The sequence below is a fragment of the Myotis yumanensis genome, unplaced genomic scaffold, assembly GCF_028538775.1.
Source record: "Myotis yumanensis isolate MYYU_CA2020_CCGP unplaced genomic scaffold, mMyoYum1.0.hap1 SCAF_3, whole genome shotgun sequence".
Classification (NCBI taxonomy): domain Eukaryota; kingdom Metazoa; phylum Chordata; class Mammalia; order Chiroptera; family Vespertilionidae; genus Myotis; species Myotis yumanensis.
The window spans coordinates 211,238,236-211,264,738 of record NW_027223754.1 but is presented as its reverse complement, the minus strand read 5'-3'; the positions used below and the strand labels follow the sequence as shown (position 1 = coordinate 211,264,738).

Here is a 26,503-nt window from a genome sequence, read left to right as displayed (position 1 = left end):
AGCGGGGGGCGGGGCCTGCGGGCGCTTCCGGGTGTAACTTTAGATCCGCCGAGGGGGCCGCCATCTTCCTCCTGGGCCCGGGCCGGCCAGCGACATCACTCACACTCACACTCACACTCACACTCACACGCACACCCTCGGAGCGGGGAGTGTGGGCCCCCCCACCCTCCGCGCACCCCGCGGCCCCCCACCCCGCCCCCACCCTCCGCGCATCACGCAGCACCCACCCCGAGCCCCCCTCGGCGCACCCCCCACCCGAGCCCCCCTCGGCGCAACCCCACTCCGAGTCCCCCTCCGCGCACCCCCCACTCCGAGCCCCCCTCCGCGCACCCCCCACCCGAGCCCCCCTCCGCGCACCCCGCGGCCCCCTCCGCACACCCCCCACCCGAGCCCCCCTCGGCCCCCCTCCTCGCACCCCCCACCCCGCGGCCCCCTCGGCGCACCCGGCGGTGGAGGCGGTGGAGGCGGTGCAGGCGCGCGGGCCCTGACCAGGCCCCCGCCGAGCACCCTCGGGCCGGCCCGCCCTCCTGGGTGACGCGGGCGGGGCGGGCGGGGCGGGCCTGGGCGCGGCGCTGGACTGAGTGTGCGGCGGCGGCGGCGGAGCGAGCGGCGGCGGCACCATGGGCGCCCAGCTGAGCACGGTAGGCGCGGGGCGCGGGCGCGGGGGGCGCGGGGGGCGGGGGACCGGCAGGCGCGCGGCCTCGGGCGGGGGCGGCGCCCACTGCGACCAGCCCGGGGGCGGGGGGCCGGGGCCGGGGCCGCGGTGCGGGTCCCACCTCGCCGCACCCACCCGCCCCGCCCGGCTTGGGCGTGCCCGCGGGCGCCCTGACTCACGCCCCGGCCTCTGCCCGGGACCAGCCCTGCTGCCCCGATGGGCGACCGCGATGGGCGACCGCGGGCACCTGGGGCCCCGCCCGCCGCCCTCATCCCCGCGGGGCAGAGGCTTGTGCGCGCGAGAGAGAGCGAAGGTCTGTGACCTGGAAGGTTTGGTGCGACCGAGGGTGACAGCGCGTGACGCGTGACGTGTGAGTGTGACTGGTGAGTGCGTGTGGCCGAGCGAGTGTGCATGTGAGTGTGCACACGTGTGAGTGAATGCACGTGGGTCTGAGTGCAGATGTGTGACACGGGTGGCTGAGTGTGAGTGCAGGTGTGTGAGTGATGAATGTGTGTGGCTGAGCGGCTGAGTGGAAGTGAGTGTGAGTGTGAGTGGGGGGTGTGAGTGTATGAGTGGGGGGTGTGAGTGTATGAGTGGGGGTGTGAAGTATGTGTGTGTGTGTGCATGTGAGTGTGTGCATGTGAGTGTGTGTGTGAGTGTGTGATGTCGCTGGATGGAAGGGCTTTGTGCATCTTTAACACACACACACAGACACACACACACACACCCGACCCCCTGAGCCGCCTCCACCACCCGGTGCCTGCCCCCTGCCCTGCGGTGCTGTCAGCCATGTCGCAGATGAAGAAATCGGACTCGGACGTGGACGTGGCCAGCGCTTGCGGCTGGGCTGGATCTGTGGGGCTCCAAAGTCCAGGCTGTGCTGTCCCTTTGGGGTTGTCCCCGAGCTGCCCTCCCTCCCCCAGGCCCACCTCCTCTCTGATTTCCCTAAAGCCCTGCACAGAGGGCAGCCCCCCACCCCTCACCCTGCTGGCTTGGGGTTGGGGTGTGGGGGTGGGGGGTGAGGAGGGGGAGGGGGAGGATAGGCCCAGCACCACTGCCTCCATCTCCACCCGGAGCTCTTGGACCTGGAGGCACCTGCCTCCTCCCTCAGGCGGGGAGGCTCCTCCAGGACCGGCGTTTGCTCAGGAGCCAGGGCCCAGCCAGGACTTGGGGGTGTTCAGACCAGGAAGCAGCCTTGCCAGACACAGCTGTGGGCACCCCCACCTCAGGTTCACTCCTGACAATGTTCCCAGAAGTTGCCTTCCCGCCCCCACCCCGCGGGGTTCTCACCTTCTCCCAGCGTTGTTGGTTGGGTTTGTCGCTGTGTCCCCAGCACGTGGCTGTTGCACACGTGGTTTGAACTGCCAGGGCCCCCTGGCAGCCCCCATGTGAGTGAGGGGCAGAGTCCTGTTTTGGGGTCAGGAGACCTGAGGTGAGAATTGCCCCTTCCTCGCGTCGCGGGCCCTGCTGGGGACCCCCCCCCCCCCCCCCCCCGGCCCAGAATACCCACAGCAGACCTAGCTGGGCCGCCCGGTGAGGGGCTGCCCGCAGTCTGAGGGAGGCCAGCCCGGGCTGGGGCGCCAGGCAGCTTATCTGGGATGTGCAGGCTCCAGGCTCCGAGGGAGGCCGCCTTCCCTCTGGGGGGCCCAGCCGAGGGGTTGGCACTTGAGTCTACCAGCCACCTGAGGGGAGCTTGGGGACTGGCTCCCCTGCCCTCAGCCGCTGTAAAGGGCTCAGTGGGCCCAGCCCACATGTCCCTGGCAGCCCCCTGCCTCAGCTGTGACCCCTGGGAAACCGGGTGGTCCCCCCTGCAGAAGGCAGCTCTGCAGTCCACCTGCCCCTCCTCCTGGGTTCCCGCTCCTGCACTTGCTGGCGAGGAGCCCCCGCCCCTCCAGAACTTCCTCCACCCCTCCCACTTCCTGAGAAGGGGACCAGGAGGGAGGTGGCCGCTCAGATCCCAGTGGGACAGCTGGCAGTCGGGCAGCAGGCAGGTAAGCCTCAGTGCAGGGGGCTGGCCCGCGGGGAGGGCCGGGCCTGCCGGGTCGGAGGTCCTGGCACATCCCCCCGCCCACCCAGACCTGACCTGGGCAGAGTGGATGCCAGGGTCCCAGTGGGGGATGCCAGGGGGTGAGCAGCTGGGATGGTGCCCTGTGGTGGGGAGCAGGGCAACCCAGCCCCTCAGCTACAGTGGGTGAGCGGGGGCTCCCTGGAGACATCCTGGGACTGGCACCCTGTTTCCTTCACCCCTCCCCCCCTGTGTCATCAGAGGTGAGGAAAGGCAGGTGGGGGATTCCCTCATGGGGCAGAGCACAGACCACGGAGCAATAGGTCAAGGCCCTGGAGGCAGCTGTTTCTAGAACCCCGGGGTGGCGGGGGCGCGGTGGTGTGTGTGTGTGCGCGCCTCTGTTTATGGGTACAAGCTGCACAGCTGAGGAGCTGGGGTGAGGCCTTGGCTCCGCCATCTGCCTCCTGTTTACTCTGCCTGCTGCGTGCAGGGGTGGGAGGGGGCTCAGAGCCTGCTTCACCCCCAAGTGTGGGAACTGAGTCCCACGTTCTGCAGACACAGCCCTCGCCCTCCACTGCGCCTTTTCTCTGCCGTGTCTGTCTCCCCCTGCCCTGAGCTCCTCAGGGCGGGGTCCCCTGACCTGTGACCCCCAAGTCCTGCATAGGCCCTGCAGGTGTGCCCATTGGGTTTGTGGCCTGAAGGACTGACCGGCAGTGCGGGCCTGTCCACAGCGGCTCCCCAGATAGGAATTCAGATTCCTCCTGTGAAATGGGGGTTGTACAGCCCCGCCTCCCAGCTCTGCGGGAGCCCCCTTTGTTGCGAGTGGGATAATCCACCCCCCCCCCCCCCCCCCCCCCCCCGCCCCGGGCACTTAACAGCCGCCCAGTGAGCATTCTTCCCGCAGTGGCTCCAGTGCGCCACCTCTGGGAAGTGGGTTTGCCTGACAGGTGAGGGCACAGCAGGAAGCCGGGATCCCAGACCCCATCGCTGGTGCTCGGGGAGGGCCGTGGGCTGCACGATACACAGGATGGGCCGTGCATGCCCCACCCTCGCCGGGGAGGGATCTGGCCTCTTGCCCTTGTTCCTGAAACTTCCAGACACAAAGAGTCAGAGAGAGATGGGGGTGGGACTGTGCCTTCACAATACTGATACAGTGCCCCTGGTCCGAGCGCTGGGGCTGCACAGGTGAGCCACACCCCCTGCCCTCCTGGGGCTGGGCTACGGGCTCCGCTGTTTGGTGTTGACTGTGACCAGCGTGGGGAGCTGGCCGGCTGTTTGCCCCCAGGGCTGGCGTCCAGGATCTCGAAGGGCTGTGCCAGGGCTGAGGCCGTGTTCTGGACTTGCCTTCAGGGCTGTTGACATATGAGTCTCTCTCATGGCCCCGCACTAACCACGGGCGAGCGTTTGTGGGCTTGGGGCTGGAGAGATTCGGGGTGAGGGACAGAAAACCGGGAACCAAAGCCCAGACTCCTCCCTGGGCCTCCCCTAGCCTCAGTTTCCCCATTTGTCCAATGAAGAACTCAGTTGGCCTATCTCCCACCCGGCGAGGGTGAGTCACCGAGGAAATGCAAGGGAGGGTGCTTCTCAGGCTGAAGCCAGCTGCAGGCCAAGGGTCTTGTGTTGTTGAACTTGGCTGTGCGCTTAAACAGCTGTGCTGGGGAGTTAACTCTGGAAGAACCAACAGAGCTGCAGTGGGCTCTAAGGCCATTTCGGTTCATTTCCAGGCTCCCAACAATGGCGACTTCCTGCGAATGGAACTCCGTCAACTTTCCCCTAAACAGCGTTCCCCAAGGATGTGGCTTTTCTGATTGACAAGGGAGGGGCTTACGGCAGAGGAATCATCTGAATAGTCCTCACCCGCTGGGAGTTCAGGAGGGAGGCGGGGCTGTGGAAGTCTGCTGGCGGCCTGATTAGCTAGGGAGTGCCAGTCAGGGAAGATTTGACATTTGAGCTGGGCTCTGAAGGGTGAATAGGAGTTTGCTGGTTGGCTGAGGGAAGAGGAAGGGTGTTCTGGGCAGAAGGGAGAATATGCAAAGGCCTAAGGCAAGAAGGGCTTGTGGACGGTGGTGTGGTCATCAGTGGGGCCTTGAGTGTAGGCAGTGGGGAGCCATGGTGGGTGTTTGAGGAGGGGGTGGAGCGGCCTGTTGGTTTGGGCAGCTGGGGCCTCACCGTGGAGAGAGGATATCGGATTGCGGGGGGTCAGTGGGGATCTGGGCTCTGGGCTCTGTGGCGGGGCCCAGAAGGGCACCTGCCCTGGGAGGCGGCTTGGGAGGAGCCATTCTTGGGGCTTAACAGGCCTGGGTTTGGATCCTGGCTCCGCCCGTGACTTGTCGCGTGACCATGGGCAAGTCACTTAATCTCTCTGAGAAGCAGGGACAACAGTGTCACTTGTCATGAGTGTGGGCCTCCGAGGTTGGCTTTGGTGTGACTTGGGGCAAGTTACTGGTCCTCTCTGGGCCTCAGTTTCCTGCCAGCACCTGAGGCCGAGGGTTGGAGGGAGGATTATCCCAGGGAACTCAGGTCCCGTACCTGAAGCAGTGACAGCCTTTCCTGCCTCATTTCCTCCCCAGCTGTAAAAGGGACCACCCTCATGCACTTGAAAAAGGTGGGGACTCTCTCCTGAAGTCCTGAGCTGGGCCTCGAACCCTGGTCTCTGGACCTGAGTCCAGGGCTGCCAGCCAGGGCCATAAATGAGACCCGGGAGGGGTGAAATGCCCATGTTCCCAGAACACGGTAGGTGCTAGTTAAATGGGCAGGTGGCCCTGGGCAGGGGGTGGTCTGGCCCGGCCCCTGCAGGCCTTCCCTTTAGACCCTTCGGTCACAGGCCAGGGGCCCCATGGGGAAGGCCTGCTGCCCCAGCCTGGAGGCCCTGCCTGGGAGAGACACACAACAAAGAGCTGTAACCCAGCGGCAGCCGGGCAGCTTGAAGCTGCTGCGCCGGTTTGGGAGGCAGGGCCAGGCCTGGTGTGGGATCTGGAGCCTCTGCCCTTCCTTCGCTTGGGTATTCCAACTCCCAGGGGCAGTGGCCCCATGAGGGTGGCAGGAAAAGCTCCTCTGTGTGTACCCACTATTCTCAGGTTATGGACGGCTCCGTGACCTGTGCCACCCTCATCTCATCTCATCTCCAGATCCCCTAGGACAATGGTCAGCAAACTCATTAGTCAACAGAGCCAAATATCACCAGTACAACGATTGAAATTTCTTTTGAGAGCCAAATTTTTTAAACTTAAACTATATAGGTAGGTACATTGTTATTAACTTAATTAGGGTACTCCTAAGGCTTAGGAAGAGCCACACTCAAGGGGCCAAAGAGCCGCATGTGGCTCTCGAGCCGCAGTTTGCCGACCACTGCCCTAGGAGGTGGGCAGGGCAATGGCTCTCCTCTTCCTTCTATAGAAGAGAACGCCGAGGCTCAGAGAGCCTCCCAGGTTGATGGGGGTGGGGGAAGTTTCCAGGAAGTGGGGAGCAGTAGGGCTTGGCTTTGAGAGGTGAAGGTCATCTCACCCAGCCCTCAATAGGGCAGGGGCCACTTCTAGATCTGTGCTCTGCGGAATACGATACCTCGCCCTGGTTGGTGTGGCTCAGAGGATAGAGCGTCGGCCTGCGGACTGAAGGGTCCCAGGTTTGATTCCAGTCAAGGGCACATGCCCAGGTTGTGGGCTCTGTCCACAGTAGGGGGTGTGCAGGAGGCACCTGATCCATGATTCTCTCTCATCATTGATATTTCTCTCTCTCCCTGTTCCTTTCTCTCTGAAATCAGTAAAAATATATTTAAAAAAATAATATGACACCTCAGGAGTCCCACAAAGGAAGCAGAGAGGCCCCCATGGAAGCAAGGAACTTGGATCTAAGCTTCCTGGCAGCCAAGGCAAAAAGGGGAACCTGTAGTATTATGATAAGAACACACACCGCCATTTGCTGAGAAAACTGAAGTCAGGGAGGTTTCCTAGGGAGAGTGAGTGAACAAGCTGTGAAACAACTTTTTTTTTAGCTTTTATTTATTGACTAGAGGCCCGGTGCACGAATTCGTGCACCATTGGGGTCCCTCGGCCTGGCTTGTAGGATGGGCTAAAACTGGCTCTCGGACATCCCCTGAGGGGTCCTGGATTGTAAGAGGGTGCAGGCCAGGCCAAGGGACCCCACCAGTGCAATCAGGGCCAGGGAGGGATGCGGGAGGTTGGCCAGCCAGGGAGGGACCGCTGGAAGCTCCAGGGTGTGTCTGGCCCATCTTCCTCAGTCCCCAATCCCCCAATCGGCTGGACCCCAGCAGTAAGCTGACCTACCAGTCGGAGCGCCTGCCCCCTGGTGGTTAGTGCACGTCATAGCTAGCAGTTGAGTGGCCTTAGCATATCATTAGCATATTATGCTTTGATTGTTTGAATGGACGACAGGACACTTAGCATATTAGGCTTTTATTTTTATTTATTTATATATATATTTTTTTATTGATTTCAGAGAGGAAGGGAGAGAGAGAGATAGAAACATCAATGAGAGAGAATCATTGATCGGCTGCCTCCTGCACGCCCCCCCACTGCGGATTGAGCCCACAGCCCAGGCATGTGCCCTTGACCAGAATCGAACCTGGGACCCTTAAGTCTGCAGGCCAACACTCCAAACACTGAGCCAAAGAGACTAGGGCAAGGCTTTTATTATATAGCAGCGATTCTCAACCTGTGGGTCGCGACCCCTTTGGGGGTCGAACGACCCTTTCACAGGGGTCGCCTAAGACCATCCTGCATATCAGATATTTACATGACGATTCATAACAGTAGCAACATTATAGTTACGAAGTAGCAACGAAAATAATTTTATGGTTAGGGGTCATAACATGAGGAACTGTATTTAAAGGGCCAGAAGGTTGAGAACCACTGTTATATAGGATTGCTTTGAGAGAAATATCGATTTGTTGTTCCACTTATTTATGCATTCATTGGTTGATTCTCATATGTGCGTGACTGAAATCTTGGTGTATCGGGATGATGCTCTACCCAGCTGAACTCCCGGCCAGGGCTGACACAGCTTTCTTGAGAGCCAGTGTTTTGTGTGAACTTTTGGGTCTCAGCCTCCCTGTTTGAACCACCAGCGTGGGCTCCCCTACACCATGCCCCACTTTTTATTTTGAAATAATTTCAAGCTGACAGTAAAGTTGCAAGACTGTCTAAAGGGCACTTGTATACTCTTCCTGCAGATGTACCAAATGTTAACATTTGCTTTATTGTGTGTGTATATATTTTTTAACTACTTGAGTGTCATAGATATGATGCTCTTTGCCCCTAAATACTTTCTCCTAAAAACAAGGACATTCTTTTGCCTACCGCATGGTAGTGAGCAAATTATGGAAGTAACATGGATACAACACTATTGTGTGATCCACGGGCCCGAATTCATATATCACCATTGTCTCAGGATTGCCCTTCATAACTATTTTTTTCCCCAGGCCATGATCTAATCCAGTGATGGCGAACCTATGACACGCGCGTGTCAGAGGTGACACGTGAACTCATTTTTTTTTTTGTTAAATGGCATTTAAATATATAAAATAAATATCAAAAATATAAGTCTTTGTTTTACTATGGTTGCAAATATCAAAAAATTTCTATATGTGACACGGCACCAGAGTTAAGTTAGGGTTTTTCAAAATGCTGACACGCCGAGCTCAAGAGGTTTGCCATCACTGATAATCCAAGACTGCACATTGCACTAGGTTGTTCTGTCTCTTGGCCTCAGTATTAGTGTCCTAGGGCTGCGTGAAGATTGCCACAAACAGGGTGGCATGAAACGGCAGAAATGTCTTCTCTCACAGTTCTGGGCCACAGTCTGAGATCGAGTGTGGGAGGGCCGCACTCTGGAGGTTGAGGGGAGCCCTTCCCGCCGTTTCCTGCTTGTCCTCATGGCTGTTGGCCATCCTCGGTTTCCTTGGCTTGTGGCCCCATCACTTCACATGGCCGTCTCTGAGGCTCCTTCTCTCTCATAAGGAAGGTTGTCATGGGACTTCGGGCCCCTGGGATGATCCAAGATGATCTCATCTCAAGATCCTCAGTTTAATTACATGTGCAAAGACCCTTTTCCCAGATGCCACATTCCCAGGTTCCGGGTGGACGTCTCTTCTGGGGCCACACTCAGCCTACCAGAGCCTCCTCTAAGCTGGACCAGCTTCTCAGACGTTCTTTGTTTGGGGCATTGACATTTCGAAGTTGTGGCCACTTATTCTGGAGAACGGCCCTCAGCGTTTCCTCGTGGTTGGAGAGAGGCTCTCAGGGCAGTGGTGGGCCCTTAAGTGGCGTCAGGAGGCTCCTGACATCCCGCCCCTTTCCTGTGGCGGGATAGCGGAGGCTGCTCAGGACCCAGCTTCCGGATGGCCAAGGGGTCTCTGCGGCACAGGGATGCCCTGTGGGCTCGGGCCTGCCGGGGACCTGGCCGGGGTTAGACACTTTCCATGGCTTATTTCCATCTCCACAGCCTGGGAGTGTGGCGTATGATCCCCATTTCACAGATGGACAAACAGCTCAGAGAGGCCGAGTGATCTGCCCGGGGACGGAAGCAGCCAGAAAGGGCGGGAGGCCTGTGGTCTGTCTGCCAAGGCGTCTGTCCTCTCCGGGTAAACTGAGCAATGAGCTATCCTGCCATGGGTTTTGGGTTTTCTGTTTTAAGAAAAATCCAAAGCACCCCTTAGTGTCTTTGTGAGACTGAGATGTGTGTGTGTGGTGGGGGGAGGCGGCAGGAGGAGGCTCAGGGCCACGCAGGGGGGCGAGTGTGGGCCTGAGGTTTAAGTGTGTGATTGGGGAGACAGGTGGACTCAGGTCAGTGGGCGAGTTGCTTCACCTCTCTGAGCTTTCTCCTCATTTGTAAATGGTGGTGATGACAGTACCAACCTCATAGGGTTGTCAGGAGCTTAACGCCTGTGCGGGGCCCAGCATGGTGCTGAGCAGGGACCTCTCAGAGCTTCCAGAACCCTGCGGATGGCTGGCCCAGTTCGGTTCAGAGAGGGGAGGGACTTGCCCAGATCACACAGCCACAAGGACCAGAGCTTCCTAGAGCCCAGCTCAGTGCCTTAGCCGCCCCTCACACCTGAAGGCAGAGCCCCAGGGCTCAGGGGTTTGTCTGCTTGTCTAGATGGAGGGAAGGTGACTGAAGGAAGAAAGGGAGGGAGGGAGGGAGCACAAATACACAGCGCTCAAGAGCAAGCACAGTTACTTGGGAACTTAACTCCGAGCTTCCTGGCAGCCAGAGTGAAAAGGGAGGCATGCTCCGTCGTGTAGCTTTCTTCATCCCTGTTCCTCGGGGCAAAGGGAGGTTCCCAGTGACTCAGTACTGCCCTGATGGGTTCCAGGAGTCCGGTTTTTGTAACTGCTCCCAGGCGGCACCAGAATGCACGCTGGGGTTCCCTGGGTGCAGAAGGTGAGGAGAGGGGGTTCCTGACAGAGGGAACCAGCTGGTGTTGGCGGGAAGGGCAGGTGACAGCCCCTCCCCGTGCCTGCACTGACCTGTGGGTCTGTCCCTGTCCTTTCAGTTGGGCCACGTGGTCCTCTCCCCAGTCTGGTTCCTCTACAACCTGCTCATGAAGATGTTCCAGCGCTCCACCCCGGCCATCACCCTCGAGAGCCCGGACATCAAGTACCCGCTGCGGCTCATTGACAAGGAGGTGAGTGCCCGCCCTGCAGGGTCACAGGGTGCGGCCCCCAGAGGCATCTCTCCCCTTGTCAGCATCACAGCATTTCCCCGTGCCTGCTCTGTGCTCAGGACACGCCCCCTCTGAAGCGCAGGTCTTGCTATCTGCCCATTTAACAGGTGGGGAAAGCAAGGTGATGTCAGTTTCTATGGTTACCAGTAAGTGGCAGAGGGATTTGAACCCAGGTCTCTGGCCACAGAGCACGTTCTCTGAACCACACTCACTATGCCACAGAAGGTCCGAGTGGGGGGGACCCCTCAGGACTTTCGAGTCCAGGCGCCCATTTAACAGATGGGAAAACAGAGGGCGAGAGAGGAGTGGAGGGCATTTAGGTCACGCTGTCAGCTAGAGGTGGGGCCAGAACTCAGGCTGTGGCCGCTGGGTGGTCCCAGGTGCTTCCAATCCCAGTGCCTCTTCCTTGAAGACAAGGGCTCCTCCCTCCTCCTCCTTCCCCGCCCCCCAGGGTCTCAACCCGGGGCTGTTCCCTCTGCGCCTCCACCTACCCCTCCATCCCCCCCTCCTCCCCGCCCCTCCGAGAGGCTCGTTCCCCTTTTCAGCTTCTGCTCCTGACTTAAAACCGTCCCTCCCTCCTTTGCCCCGTGCCCCTCACTCTTCCCTGATCCAAGTCCCGCCCCGGAGCTATTTCTGGTCACGGGGAAACTGAGTCATGGAGCACAGAAAGTCCCTCCCCCGAGCTCCGTGCGTCTCAGCTCTCCCGGCACAGAGCCCAGAGCGGGCTCCCTGCGACTGGTGGGAGGTGGGAGTGAGTGTGCCCGAGTCCATAGAAGAGATTGACCAGAGAGGGGAGGCCATCCTCCCAGTGAGACCACACTTATTCTTCCTGATGTTTCATACACACTGTCTTCTTACTCAAATGAAATCATAGGTTTTGAAATCCTTTCCTTTCTTAAACTTCATTTCTTAAAATTCATTTTCCTTGCTTTTTAATTCCAGTAATGTATGATTTATATGTCCTCACTATAAAAATTCTGTGTGTGAAATATGAGTGATCCCCCCACACCCCATATTCGGGCAGTGGGTCCCATTCACCAGGCCCCCCCCCAACCCCACACTGTGCAGTGGGTCCCATTCACCAGGCGCCCCCCTAACCCCACACTGTGCAGTGGGTTCCATTCACCAGCCCCCCTCCCAACCCCACACTGTGCAGTGGGTCCCATTCACCAGGCCCCCCCCCAACCCCACACTGTGCAGTGGGTCCCATTCACCAGGCCCCCTCCCAACCCCACACTGTGCAGTGGGTCCCATTACCGTCAGCCTGAGCCTTCTTGGGCATCACGTCTGTATACACCTGGTGGTGGAGGTCCAGGTGTGCATACACTGAATTTTAATAGCCTTTTTTTCATCCAGCCATATAGCATGGACAGTTTTCCATGTCTATCCCAAAGCTGATTCCTTCTTTTTAAAAAAATATTTTTATTGACTTCATCGAGGAAGGGAGAGGGAGAGAAAGATAGAAACATCAATGATGAGAATCATTGATCGGCTGCCTCCTACATGCCCCCCACTGAGGATTGAGCCTGCAACCCGGGCCTGTGGCTTGACTGAGAATCGAACCGTGACCTCTTGGTTCATAGGTTGATGCTCGACAACTGAGCCACGCTGGCCGGACTGATTCCTTATTTTTGACAACTGTCTAGTACAGCAGTTCTCAACCTGTGGGTCTCGACCCCTTTGGCAGTCGAACGACCCTTTCACAGGGGTCGCCTAAGACCATCCTGCATATCAGATATTTACATCACGATTCATAACAGTAGCAACATGACAGTTATGAAGTAGCAACGAAAGTAATTTTATGGTTGGGTCACAACAGGAACTGTATTTAAAGGGCCAGAAGGTTGAGAACCGCTGGTCTAGATGGTCATAGGGATGTCACACGCAGACCTCCAGTCCCCTTCGATGAGCAGGTGGCAGATGTCCGAGCAGTAGCCTGATGGCTTTGCACGGTCAGCAGGGGTCCTGCTTTTGACACTTCTGCTGTGCTCCCCATGGGCCCGGGGAAGGGCCTGCTGCTGCCCTTCTCTCTGAACTGGGCCTGACAGGTGACCCGAAGGTCCCCGAGGCGCTGGGTCTGCTCTCAGATCATGGTGGCCAGCAGCCTCCTGGTGCCGGCCCCGTGCTGAGCCGTGCCCAGGTCTGGCCTGACCCCTGGGCCCTGAGAGAGGGTGCCCAGCACAGTAATTATCGATGCCTCTCATTTCCGTTCTTCCTCCAAAATTGTCTGGTGTGTGCGTTTCTGGCCGTGAGCCTCAGGACCAGTCGGTAATTCTGGAATCTGCTCCCAGGAGGCCTTGGGCTCTGTTGCCCAGAGTGCAAAGGCTTCTGGGGAGGCAGCTGCAGGTCTGGGCTGCTGGGGTAGATGCACCAGCCACCAGCAGCCCATGCCCTGAGCGGGGCTGGGAGCCATCTTTCCTGAGACCCAGGCCACTTGCCTCGCTCGCACGCTCCAGTGGTGCTCAGAGCTGCTCTGTCCCTCTGAGGAGTCTGTGCCCACCCCGCCCCGTGAGAACACTGCCTGTGGGTGGGCCTGGCCATGCATGCCACCAGCCTCCCGTGAACACGTGCTGGACACGCAGCTGCCTTCCCAGCCGCCCCGCCACACCACCCTCCTGGCTGCACCAGGTGCAGGGCAGCCCCCTGGAACTTTCTGGGCCATCGCAGCCTCCCTTTGGGACCCCGAGTTCCCCTCCCGCTCTGACAGGCTTGCTCTGGGCCCTGGGCAGTGACTGCCCTTCCCGGGACCAGCGAGAACAGAGGCTCACCCGCGTGTGCCCGACCTCTGTGCCCTCACACACGGTCTGCACGCGACCTCGGTGTCACTCCCCTCGGTGACTCGGGGGCACTGGCGAGGAGGGGGGCTCTGAGGTCTGGCGGCCCCTCTCCCTGGGCGCCGCCCCACAGCTCGGCCTCTTTGCAGATCATCAGCCACGACACCCGGCGGTTCCGCTTTGCCCTGCCGTCACCCCAGCATGTCCTGGGCCTCCCTGTTGGTGAGTGCGGCCCCACCCAGCTCTGACGGAGGCAGGTGCTAGGTCAGAGGGGGGGACTTTGCACGTCAATGAGGGAGGGCTTCAAGGAGGAGGTGACAGCTGCCACGGGCCTTAAGAGTAAGTGTCAGAACGAGAGAGGCGTTACCCCGGTGGCCCTGGCAGTGGCTTCAGCCCAAGCAGAGGCTGGTGGTGGGAAGCTGGGCTTCCCTGAGGCGGCAGTGGGAGCCGAGCAAGGGCCGGGGTGGGCACCGGGCGGTTGGTTGACAAGGCCCAGCGGTCCTGCAGGGATAGTCCCTGACCCAGGTCACCGCTGCCCATCCTGCAGGCCAGCACATCTACCTCTCGGCCCGGATCGATGGAAACCTGGTCATTCGGCCCTACACGCCCGTCTCCAGTGACGACGACAAGGGCTTCGTGGACCTGGTCATCAAGGTGAGGTCTGGGGGCCACGCCACGCGGAGACAGGTGTGGGGGTGACCGCATCGTAGCCGAGGCCTCTGGGGACCCATGTCCCCCGAGCCTGGTCTCTGCTGGCCCGGTGCCTCCTGCGCCTGGTTCTGAGTGCAGAGCAAATGTGCCCGACCAGCAACGGCCACGCGTGGGGTCTGGGCAGAGGGCAGGGCCGGGCTCGGGTCCTCACACAGGGACAGCTCATCTGCAGAAGAGGGACCAGGTGGCCGAGCCGCTGGCCCAGCTTGCTTTCCCCTGCACTGCGTTCAGCCACCCGAGCTCCGTGCCCAGCGGGTCCCTTTCTGGGCACCGTTCCCTGGGAAACATTGCGCACACTCGCGGGGTGCGGTGTGAGGGCACATGGGCGTGGCCTAGGGAGCTGCAGAGTGGGGCGACACAGGGCAGGGGTGGGTGAGAGCTGCTCCTGAGCGGGCGGCAGCGAGTGCGATCGGGCGGCGAGGAGGCAGCGATAGCTGAAGAGGAGAAGGGCCTTCAGGTGCAAAGGCCCTGAGGTCAGGAGGAAGCGCAAGGGCTAAGGCCCCAAAGGGCAGTGGATCAGGTCCGATGGGTCAGCGGGGCAGGCGGGGCCTGGGAGGTGCTGGTAAGGTCTGGGGCTTCGTGCAGAAGCAGAGGGGAGGGGTGAGGGTTCGAGCATCTGTCCTCGCTGAAACCACTCCGGAGGTGTGGGGGGTTCAAGTAGATAAAAAACTCACGCTGACCAGGCCCCTCCTGGCTGGGGGGCCACACTGGCCGCCATTGGCCCAGAATAGAGGTCACAGTCCTGTCCTGGCACACAGCGTGCCCTGACCGCCCTTCCCTCTCCCTGCACTCCCTGTCCCCACAACATCCCCCACACACCGCCCCTGTGCTGTAGCCATCAGGCTCCTCGCCCTCCCTGAGGCCCAGCCCTGGCAGGTGCCTGGCTGTTGCACTCCCTCCCTCCCCTGCCGCCTTTCTGTCTGCCCATCACTCTGGCTTGCCCTTTAAGGCCCGGGGAACATGCCCCGTGCGGGCAGGCAAGTGCGCCTGTCTCCGTCTCTTTATCTGAGGGTTGTGTTGCTTCCTTTTTCCAAAGCTGGAGCCCCAGGGGGCGCAAGGCAGGAAGTTGTTCTGAGGGGAGGCTTTTATGGCAGCGGAGGATGGGAGAGCTGCACAGCACGGAGGGCGTGGCCGGCCCACCTCCCGCAGCCGCTGGCCTGTACTGAGCTGACAGCCTCGGCGTCTCGTTGGAAGGTCACGGAGAAGTTCTTGGAGGAACGTCAATACGTCAGATGAAGCCACGGGGTCGGCTGCCTGGGCCCACCAGGCTGACGCTTTGCCTTCCAAGGACACATTGGGGGAGGGCAGGCTCCTGGGGGTCCGGGCACAGCGGTGCCTTTTGATGGGTGGGTGGGGCGCTCTGAGGGCACCCCCAGGCTGCAGAGGAGCCCCTCAGAGTCACTTCCCATGAGGCAACCCTGGGAACGGGAGTGAGGCCTGTGGGTATGTCTTGCAGGTTTACTTCAAAGACACCCACCCCAAGTTCCCCAATGGAGGGAAGATGTCCCAGTACCTGGAAGGCATGAAGATCGGGGACACCATCGAGTTCCGGGGCCCGAACGGGCTGCTGGTCTACCAGGGCAAAGGTGAGCGGGCTGGAGCCCCCGAGGACCCGCAGGGCCTGACTGCTGCTTCTGGTGACTCTTGTTGGACAAGCTGTCTCCTCTGCGGGGCCTCAGTTTCCCCAGCTGTACAGGGGGTAAGTGGGCCAGCGCAGGGGTTGCAGCTGCTGCCCTTGGAGGCCACATCCAGCCCACAGACCAGCCTCCTTTGGCTGAAAACAAGCGGGAGGTTGTGCCAGAAGCCTCCGGGCGCCAGCTGCTGTCGCTCCCCAGGCCGTCCGCTCCCCAGGCCGTCCGCTCCCCAGGCCGTCTGCTCCCCAGGCCGTCTGCTCCCCACGCCGTCCGCACGAGGGAGCCATGCTGGGCTCCTCTGGCATTCGAGTTGTTCCTGTGTCCCACCGCCCCTCCCTCCCCCTACCTGGCTGGCGTTGGATGGTGGGTGCCTGCGCCTCGGACCCCCAAGCGGGCAGGTTCTCCAGCCCATACGACCCCCAGACACAGCGTGTTGGAGAGCGGGCCTCACCCTTTCTCCTCTCCCCAGGAAAGTTCGCCATCCGTCCGGACAAGAAATCCAACCCAGTCATCAAGACGGTGAAGTGTGTGGGCATGATCGCTGGCGGGACAGGTGTGTGGTCCCGGAGCCCCTCGCGGAGTCCCCAGTGCGTGGATGCTGTGCGTGGGGTCAGGGTGCGGGGCGGGGCACAGATGTGAGCAGCTGTGAGCTGCCCGAGGTCCTGGCACCTCCCCTGGCGCCTGTGCGGTACCTGCCTGTGTGTGTACAGCAGGGGCTCACCCGGCCTGTGTGTACAGCAAGGGCTCACCCGGCCTGTATGTACAGCAGGGCTCACCCGGCCTGAGTGTGTACAGCAGGGGCTCACCCGGCCTGTGTGTACAGCAGGGGCTCACCCGGCCTGTGTGTACAGCAGGGGCTCACCCGGCCTGAGTGTGTACAGCAGGGGCTCACCCGGCCTGTGTGTGTACAGCAGGGGCTCACCCGGCCTGTGTGTACAGCAGGGGCTCACCCGGCCTGTGTGTACAGCAGGGGCTCACCCGGCCTGAGTGTGTACAGCAGGGGCTCACCCGGCCTGTGTGTGTACAGCAGGGGCTCACCCGGCCTGTGTGTACAGCAGGGGCTCACCCGGCCTGAGTGTGTACAGCAGGGGCTCACCTGGCCTGTGTGTACAGCAGGGGCTCACCCAGCCTGTGGGGCTGCCGTTCTGCAGGTATCACCCCGATGCTGCAGGTGATTCGAGCCATCATGAAGGACCCAGATGACCACACCGTGTGCCACCTGCTCTTTGCCAACCAGGTCAGTGGGCGTTCCCGAGGTGCAGACCGGCCCTGCTGAGAGGGGCGCAGGGCCTGGTGGGACATGGTCTGTGAGGTGCTCAGGGCAGCTAACATGAGGGGTGCTCTGAGCGCTGTGTCCCCAGCAGCCTTTGCAACAGCGGATGGGGGTGGGGCTTTTCAGCCCAGAGCCTCGTGTCTGGCCTGACACTTGGGGGTTGGAGAGGCATCACCTGGAGCACCCCCACCCGAGACTAGCTCCTCCGAACCTCAGAGCTCCCTCCGTGAGCAGAGCTCCGAACCCCACAGTGAAGTGGGCAGATGCTGGCCGGGGCTGGGGGGCCTGGAGACGGGTCGTGTCACAGGAGAGGTGCCGAGTCCACCGGCACCAGGGCCCTGAGCTGGGGTGTCGGGCAGGGTTGGGACCTGGTCTCTCACTCCTGAGTGCCTGTCCTCCCCTCGCCCGCTGCCTGCCCACCCTGGCCGCTGTGTGGCCTTGGACAAGTCACTTGCCCTCTCTGTGCTTTGACCCCTCAGCTGGAATGAGCAAGGTCATCACAAGTCCTTCCTGGTCCAGTGTTTGTTTCGTGGCTGATGATGTGGGTTGTATAGTGACGTCCCCTAGGGGGAGGCCCAGATGAGACATTCCTTCCCGAGCCAGGTGCGGGCTGTGTCTGGCCCAGTCTCTGCGCCATCGTCTGTGAGGAAACTGAGCCAGGGGGATGGAGACTGGCCTAAGGTCCTTGGGCTCTGCACAGTTACAGAAAATCTCCCTGTGGCCAACCAGGGTGGCCTTCACGGGGCCCGGGGTGGGTGGAAAGAGCCAGAAATTCCAAGCTTTGGGGGGGGAGGGGGGCGGCGGGGGCAGGAGGGCCGGCAGCAGCTGCACTTGTTGGTGCTGGGTCAGTCTCTGGAGGCCATCCACCCTCTGTCCCCCAGCGGGGCACCCCGCGTCTGTTAGCCCGATAGCCAGGGCGGCGCGCTTGCCCGACCTCGACGCTCTGGACATGGAGACCCAGAGAGGGTGTGCCCATGTGTTACAGGAAGTGGTGGAGCCAGGGTATTTTATGAAAAGTCACTGGGGCCCAAGCATATTTTAGGGAAAATAGCCGTATTTTTGAGAACGTCGTTTGTTTTACATGTGGGAAGCCTTTGTAATGTCTGGCTCCATGCCTGTTTCTGCTCTCGGTGCAGTGGCTCAGGTCACGATGCCCCCAGCAGGTCCCCGGGCCTTCCTCAGGGAACGAGTGGAAAATGCCCACCAAGTCCTCGTATCAGATGAAAATCGTCTGACCTCACAGCCCCGAGTGTCCCCGGGACCCAGGGGCTCACAGGCCATGCCGAGTGGGAATGGCCACTTTGCCCATCCGGGTCCTGCCGCTCCTCCGCTCTGTCCCGAGGGGGAGGACACGGGGCTCTGCGCCAAGCCCCACCTAAGGGAACACGCCTTTCAGAAGGACATTAGCCTGGCCGGTGGGTCAGTGGTTAGAGCGTCAGCCCACGGCCTGAGGGTAGAGGATTCGATTCCTGGTCAGGGCATGTGCCTCAGGTGCAGGCTTGATTCCCGGCCCGTCGGGGCACGTGCCCGAGCAGTCATTGTGGCTCCCTCGCATAGATGTTTCTCTCTCTTTCCCACTCCTCCCTCCCCTCCACTCCCTCTAAAAAAATCAGTATCCTCAGGGGAGGATAAAACAAAAAGCGGGGACGTTAGGGAGAGTTAAGAGCAGTGGGGCTGAGATTCTAAAGGTGCCGGTTCCTTATAAAGTAATACTCCCCCCTTTCACGTGACAGAGCAGTGCAGAGTGGTCAGGGAGGCGGGTACATGCGCAGCCAGGGGAGTTCTGAAAAGGAAGAGGAACAGGAGGAACTTAGCACACGATGTGACATCGCACTACAAAGGCACCTGGTGGAACCGCGGCTCTAGAGCCACACGTGAGACCTGGGCTCACTGGTCCTACTGCATTTCTGGGTAACAACGAACGTCTAGAGCAGCGGTTCTCAACCTGTGGGTCGCGACCCCTTTGGCGGTCGAACGACCCTTTCACAGGGGTCGCCTAAGACCATCCTGCATATCAGATATTTACATGACGATTCATAACAGTAGCAACATTACAGTTATGAAGTAGCAACGAAAATAATTTTATGGTTGGGTCACCACATGAGGAACTGTATTTAAAGGGCCAGAAGGTTGAGAACCACTGGTCTAGACTGTGCTGGAACATGCTAGAACATGTGGCCATTCACATTTAAATTAATCAAGATCAAAATGTAAAACTTGCTTTTCCAGTCTCACTAGCCATATTGCATGGGTTCCGCAGCCACATGTGGCCAGTGGTTCCCGCATCGGCTGACAAGGCTAGAACACTCCCATCACCGCAGGAGGTTCTGTAACGTCTGACCTGGAACAGGCCCGGGTGTCTGTGAGACGTTGTATACGATGCAGGGGCATCGCAGCCTGAGGAGAGATGGACATGGGGTCGGGCCTGGCCGGTGCGGCTCGGGCTGAGCGCCATCCTGTTCCTGGTCAGGGCACAAGTCCGGGTTGTGGGCTCGATCCTCAGCGGTGCGCGCAGGAGGCAGCCGATAGATGTTTCTCACGTTGATTTTTTTTTTCTCAAATCAATAAAAACATTTTTTAATGGATATTGGATGGCCCAGCTGGTTTGGCTCAGTGGATAGAGTGTCAACCTGTGGACTGAAGGGTCCCAGGTTCGATCCACAGTGTGGGGCGTGCAGGAGGCAGCTGATCAATGATTCTCTCTCATCATTGATGTTTCTATCTCTGTCTCCCTCTCCCTTCTTCTCTGAAATCAATAAAAATGTATTTTAAAAAATTAAGAAAAATGAAAATAAATGGGTGTTGGGTGCTCGCTTCGGCAGCACATGTACTAAAATTGGAACGATACAGAGAAGATTAGCACGGCCCCTGCACGAGGAGGACACACAAAAGGGGGAAGTGCTCCACATTCTTCCGCAGAAAGTACGATTCCGTGGGAGGCTGAGGAGGCGGGACGCTTTCTGAGGGCAGAGTGACCTTGGATGTAAAGAATGTGTTTGGGTTGAAACCATGGAAGCTTTGTCACTGACCCGTGTTCCTGAACCTGAAGCTGCGTTTGTGAGCTTAGGAGTAGGTTCTTGTTAAATAGACAATTAAGAAATGCAAAAGAAGAAGATGAATGTAGGGTTAGTTGCTATGCATTTGGGAAAAACTAAGTAGATCCCCCTTTCCCTGACGTAGAATGAAGCTTAGGTTCAGATGTACATGTACAGACACAACAGCCAAACAACCGAGTGGAGCGTTTTCCCAAGCAGTGCTGTGGAGTGAGCGAATGGCTGAGGACGGCCAGTCTAAGCCAGACGGAGAGAAAGACTGAGCCACGAGGGAAGACTGGTGGACTGAGTTCCCTGCTGAAAATTAAAAACATATCAATGTAGAACATTAATGTAGAAAGATAAAGAACTAAGGAAAACCATTTCACCAATAGACTATCCTTAATATTAAGAGTTTTATAAACTAATAAAAGCTCTGACTAGACCAGTGATAAACTTATTTATTAATTATATATATAAAAGGCTAAGCCACAGGCCAACCTGCCGGCAGGTATGATGCACACTGACCACCAGGGGGCAGGCGCTTAACGCAGGAGCTGCTGAGCTGCGGTGACTTGGCAGCCGTGGTTCTCGGATGACGCACCCCTGAACCAGAGAGGAGGGAGCCCAATTTCTAGATGGGCCCTCGAGATTCCACCAGGCTGCAAGACCCCACCTGTGGGAGGGACCCCACTCACTCCGCAGATGCCCTTTGAGCCGTGGCCCCGGCGCCGCCCCAGGTGGGGCCGGCTGGGGAGGGACTGCGGGAGGTTGGCTCCAGCACGTCTGGCCTGTCTCGCCTAGCCCCGCCCCGCCGGCCATCTTCTAAATCATTTCCTTTCAGTGTGCACTAACTCGTGTACCGGGTCACTAGTAAAATATAAAACATGAGATTTACCTTCTACCGGTCTGATTGGCAAAGATTGAACAGTTATTACCCAGTGAGGGCAATGGTGTGGGAGGATGGACACTCCCTGTCGTGCCCCTGCGGAGTCTGGGAAGGCTTCCCGGAGGAGAGGGCCATGGGCTGAACTCGGGCTGTGTGGGCTGCAGGTGTCCGATTTCCTGATTTATGGATGTGCAACCTGAGATGCCGGACCCTGAAGGCTTGTCCCAGGGATGAGCATGGGGACCTTCATTCTTTCACTGAGCCACGCGTTAATACTTTAAGTATCACAGTCACCCCTAGGGGCCGTCACGATCAGGGTGTTGGCCGTTTCCTCCCAGTCTTCCCCCTGTCCGGTCGTTGAGCGCTCCGCCTGCTGTGCTGTTCCCCACTCTCTCCACTCCCACTATACCGCGCGCATCTCCCCACAGCGTTCGAACCCGCCTGCGGCTGCGCCTGCCGTGAGCGTCTCCACCTGCAGCGTGAGCCGCCTGTGCGAGAGGAGGGGCGATGTGTCCAGGAGTCCGGCGGGCTGTGCCACATGCTCTCCTGGAGCTGAGCCAGCGTGTGCCCATGGGTGGGGGACGAGCCATTGGGCGATGAGTGTCTCCAAGGGCAGTCCCTGCCGCCATCCTCCTGACCCCGGACTTGTCCCCCCACAGACCGAGAAGGACATCCTGCTGCGGCCGGAGCTGGAGGAACTGAGGAACGAACATTCCGCGCGCTTCAAGCTCTGGTTCACGGTGGACAAAGCCCCTGAGGGTGAGTGGTGGGAGCCCGGGCAGGGCGGGCTGGTGGGGGCGCTGGGGTCCTTTGGCGCCTGCTCTCATCTGCATGCTCTCGCCGTGGCCTGAGAGAGGAATGCCGTGATCCGCGCCACCACCCCCCCCCCCCCCCAAACACACACACAGCTGGAAAGCATCAGGGACCGGCTTGAACTCACAGGCTCCTCCAGAGCCCTGGCTGCACTGCCCCCTGCTGGACGAAGGAGTCTGGCCTTCCCCTGGGGCTGGGACTCGCTGTGGGCAGGTCTCCAGGGGCCGAGCTGGGGGCTGTTGGCTCCCACCCTGTGGTTTGTACCCTGTTAGGCCCATTTTCTCTCCAGTCATCAGCCCGGGGGTGGGCTAGACTGACGGACAGTCACCCCTGCCTGTCCAGGTGTTTAAGCTGTTTGCAAGGTCACACAGCTGATTGTGGAGGAGCCAAAACCATGGAGGAGACAGTGAGTGAGGGCTGCCCCCCACCTTGAACAAGGTTGAACAAGCCCCCTCTGGGAGCTAACGACTTCATCTCCTGCCTTAGGTAGATGTGGATGCAAACAGATTCTCTTCTTTGCTGTGGGAAAAGCAGCAGGTCAGGCTTCTTGGAGATAATAGCGGTGATGCTTGCTTTGGGGTTAGAGGCAATAGGGAGTGGTGGGGAGTGGGGCGAATTGGAGAACATCTGCCCCCTCGGCTGCATGTCAGTCAGCCATGCAGGAATTCTGCCTGCAGACCAGGCCTCTCCACTCCTTAAGGGAGCTGGACCTGCACTTTCATGGGAAGTTTCAAATGTTATAAATAACATTTTCTAAGTAGCCATGTAGGCGCCAGCTTGTGATCTCATTCGGTTCTGCCAGCCCCCCTTGCTTGGCCTCCAGCTTCTCGCCCAGCCCCACAGTTCACTGGGACTCAACCACGTTGTGGGGAACACACCGCTCTCTGTTCCTCCCAGAAATGAGCAGATGGGCTCTGGGCTGGGCCCATCCCCGGGAGAGGAGCCACCCTCCTGGGCGACCAAATCGGGTCCTGGCCTCCTGGCCGAGAGCCAGACCCGGGCTGGATGGACTGCGGACCTGACAGCTGTGTCCCGAGGCCTCTGGCTGGACCGGCCATCCTGGGCCAGCTCACCAGGCTTACAGGTTCCCTCCCGGTCGGTCCCCCGCTGTGTGTGCTCATGAAGCCAGCCTGGCCCGGGGCTGATGTTCCAGTGGGTGAAGGAAGCAGGTTTGTTAGTAAATCACAGAGCATGGTAGCAGGTGGCCAGTGAGACCAGGGAAGACAGTACCATTGGTCGGGCAAGGCCTTGAGTGAAGGCGGTGGGGCGGGGGGGTCGGGCACTGGTTCTGCGAGTCGGAGCTGCTCTTCTAGCAAAGAAAGGAACCTTTCTCTTGCACCCAGATCTCAACCAAAGGGGGAGAGTGAGGGGTAGGTAGCTTGTTCCGGTGCAGGTTCTAGAGTGGTAGGGGAGGCTCACTAGCCACCACGGGAACCGCCTTGCTGTTGCCGATGGACGGCCCGTCCACTGCAGGAGGGGCCGACACTGACCCCTGCTGGTGGCACGCGCAACGCCAAGACCAAATGCCGCCTCCCAGGGACTGTTGAACAGGACCAGATGCGGGCCCAGGGAGGTGCCGTGGGCTTTCTCCTCTCGTTTACGTTTATGCTTAGCGCTTCCCTGACCCCCGTTTCGAGAGCATTAAGGTGTGGCCATAACGTTAGCATAAGCTGGACTTGTAGATGCTGAGAAAGAAATGGCAGCTGAGCAGCCCAGCCATCCTGAGCTCAGCGGGGGGACAGGAGAGGGGCCAGCCCAGGTGGCAGATGCAGCGGACATGCTCCCCCGTAAGCCACCTCCGTGCACGCGTGAAGAAAAGCACAGTCTATAGAAATGGAGGTGTGCCACAGGCCTGCACATTCCATCCGTGAGCAAATACAGTTCCGTTCCATCCGGTTTTTTACGAGGTCCTTTCAGATACGTTCCCAGCTATAAAAATGTCACGTGTCTGTGCCCTGACTCATTCCAGAAGGGCTGTTAGGCAGCTTAAGAAGACTCCCAGCGTGAGTCAGAGGGGTACAAACAGAGAGTGGGTGAGGAAGACAAGGGCAGGGCGTGACATAGAATCAGGAACGAGGTTCGTACAAAACCATGGACTGGGATGCACACTTGCTGCAGCTCCTGAGCTTCCCAGCAGCCAAAGGGAAAAGGGGATGGTCAGTGCCCATACGATAGAGAATGCTCCATTGCTCAGCACCCCATCGCCAAGGCGAGCTGGGACTGTGGCCCCTGGCACGGGACCCCGTAGAGTGGTGCTGTGAGTGTCCATCCAGCCAGGCCCTCGGTCTCCTGCGCCTGCCCTTGACTTCCAGAGCTGTTTCCGTTGGTGTCCAGGGCTTTAGCGAGGCTTTTCTAGCCTGAAAACAGAGACCAGCCAGGTAATGGGGGCTCAGGGTGGAGGGACTCGGAGCAGAGCCGTCCCCAGCCTCTGCCAGCCCTGGCGGAGCACTGGGCCCTCTGAGCCAGCGTCCCTCCGTCTCCTCCCCCCTCCCATCTGCTGCCCTCCCCCCTCCACCTGCTGCCTCTCCCACCATCCCCGCTGCCCCTGTGCCCCTCCCCCCAGAGCCCAGCTAGAGGATCTGCCTGGGTGACCACCCCACCCACTGGCCGGAGCGCACGGGCCGGCCTGGTCTTGGGCACTCACAGTAGGATCAGGAGGTGGCCAGTGGGGCTCCTTGGAGGGGAGGCAGCCATTTGTCTGTCTCTCGGGCTGAGCTGCTCGGCACAGGGGTCATGGGAGAGCCCTCAGTCCCTAAGGAGTGTGTGTCCCGCCCGAGCCTGGGAGCCGTGAAGGAAGGTGAGCTTCACACCGGGCCCCTCCTCCCTCGTCTGAAAGAGGAGGCAATGGTTAGGCAGCACGTTTGAAAGGTGGGAGACCGCCCCCCCCGGACCTCATGGCCCCGTGCGGCAGGCAGGATGGCACTGTGCGGACGCGTGGACACTGAGGCACAGAGGGGTCGATGCCCAGCAGGTGGGAAGCCAGAGCCAGAGAGGGGCAGCTCCTCTTCCTCTCTTCTGCCCCTGGCGGTGCCCAGCGGTCAGAGCCCCACCCTCCCATCAGACTCCTGCCAGCCTTCGGTCCCCATCCGTCCACGGCACCCCTCTGAGCAGCCCCTGCAGCGGGCCAGCCCCGAGGGTCCGGTTAGACTAGAGCCCTTGCCAGCCTAGGTGCCAGGTTCTCACCAAGGGCACCGTCAGTCACCCGGAGGAATGAAGGGAGGTTCCAGACCTCAGGCGAACCTGGAGATACACTGTGTGCGAGATGGGGTGCGGGCAGGACCAAGACCGCTGTGCCTGGGTCTTGCTATTTCCAGGCTCATTCACTGCTGGTTTAGGACACATTCCTTCCTTCATTGTTAATTGAGCAAGTACTATGTGCGGGCTGTCTGGGCACTGGGAACACGGCGCACGGGCCGGCACCAGATGGGGCCGTGGAGGAGGTGTTGGTAGAGACTGTCACCTTGACCAGCCTGGAGCTGGACACTGGCTTGGGGACAGACCCCTGGGACCTGGAGTCCACATCCTAGCCGAGCGCATGCCTCCGTGTGTGACCTTGGCCAACTCAATTCTGGGTCCTCTGGGCCTCAGTTTCCCCGTCTGTAAAATGGGATCCTTAGCCCTCTCGCTGTCCACCCACCGGTGGTTCTGAGGGCCAAATGGAAGTGAAAGGCTTTGTGAACTGGGGACCCAGAAGGGCTTCGTTGTGCCGTGGGCAGGCCAGGCTGGGCGGGCATCAGCGCGAGGGTGGCTTGTATCAGCCTCTTCCCTCTTCAGTGTTTGTCGGGAGAAGGGAAGCATTCACAGGCCAGGACCTCATCCGCCGTGGGAGGGGTGCTGGGCAGGGGGGCTGTGCTTGGGTTCATTGGGTTCACCTAGTCTCTACCCCCCTCCCCCCCCGCAGTTTGGGACTACAGCGAGGGCTTCGTGAACGAGGAGATGATCCGGGACCACCTCCCGCCACCGGAGGAGGAGCCGCTGATACTGATGTGCGGGCCGCCGCCCATGATCCAGTACGCCTGCCTGCCCAACCTGGACCGCGTGGGCCACCCCAAGGAGCGCCTCTTCTCCTTCTGATGGCCGGGCACTGCCTCGCGCGTGCCCGCCCCGCGTCCTCGTGCCCTGCCTGCACCCGCCCTCCCTGCCACCTTTACCCTCACCCCCCACATCCCTCACTGTGGCCCGGGGCTCGGCCTGGCCTGCCCGCGCCCGCCCGGCGGTCACCCTGCTGGGCTGGCCCCCAAGGCGCCCCTTCGGGATCGGGGTTCGGTTACTGTGGCAGCCACGGCCGCCTTCAGGACAGGCTCCTGTCTGACCCTCGCTGGTCCTTACAGTGATGGCCGCCCGGGCTCGGTCCCTCCCCCAGCCCCACCCCGCACACTACTGGGCCACGGCCGCCAGCACCCAGCTCCACTGCCCTCCCAGAGCAGACCACAGGCGGAAATGACCGGAAATACCCGGCAGTCAGAGCTGCGGGTGCCGGGGACTCCCCTGCCACCACCTGGGGACCCCCGCCAGTGTCCCTCACTACCAGCCTCGGGGCCAGGCCAGGCCAGGCGTCAGCACCTGACACTACAGGGCAGGTACCACCCAAAGGTCCCCTTGGCAGGGACTGCTGGGGTGAGAGGCTGCCCCCCAGCGCTGGGAGGAGGGGCCGGCTGAGGGCCCCCCGGCTGGCACATGGCCCCTCCCGGAGCCTCCACATCTTCCCCAAAGCACCCAGACACGGCAGCTTTGGGAGTTCCAAGCTGTGGGTTCGGGGGTTAGAGCGACCACTTCAGGGTCCTGGGCCCCAGCCCTGACGGCAGAGGGAGGACAGAGCTAATGTTTATTTCTTCCTCTGCCCGGAACCCGCCCTCCTGCTGCCTGCGCCCCGCCCCCGCGTGGGGGAGACTCAGCAGAGCCTCTTGTCCGCGCCACATTCTCAGTGGCCGCGTCGTTGCCTTTAGACAGCAGTGGGTTAGCCTCTTGCATATCAGCTTTTTCAGAGTCATTTATGAGCAGAAAAAAACGTTGAAATAAAACTTGGCTAATAGTAA

General features: G+C 60.1%; 1 protein-coding gene and 1 non-coding gene across 2 annotated transcripts; both read left to right on the top strand.

Annotated features, from left to right (window-relative positions):
- Positions 1 to 536: 536 nt before the first annotated feature.
- On the top strand, positions 537 to 26,503 carry CYB5R3 (cytochrome b5 reductase 3). The gene is made up of 9 exons (XM_070411245.1): positions 537 to 641; positions 10,171 to 10,302; positions 13,265 to 13,337; positions 13,663 to 13,769; positions 15,283 to 15,412; positions 15,930 to 16,013; positions 16,612 to 16,697; positions 21,314 to 21,413; positions 25,369 to 26,503. Exons 1-9 carry the CDS (start codon positions 621 to 623, stop codon positions 25,539 to 25,541), a joined length of 906 nt encoding a protein of 301 aa, XP_070267346.1. The 5' UTR covers positions 537 to 620; the 3' UTR covers positions 25,542 to 26,503.
- LOC139007753 (U6 spliceosomal RNA) lies at positions 19,540 to 19,646 on the top strand. Its single transcript, XR_011470917.1, has one exon. It is a non-coding gene; the product is annotated as a U6 spliceosomal RNA (small nuclear RNA).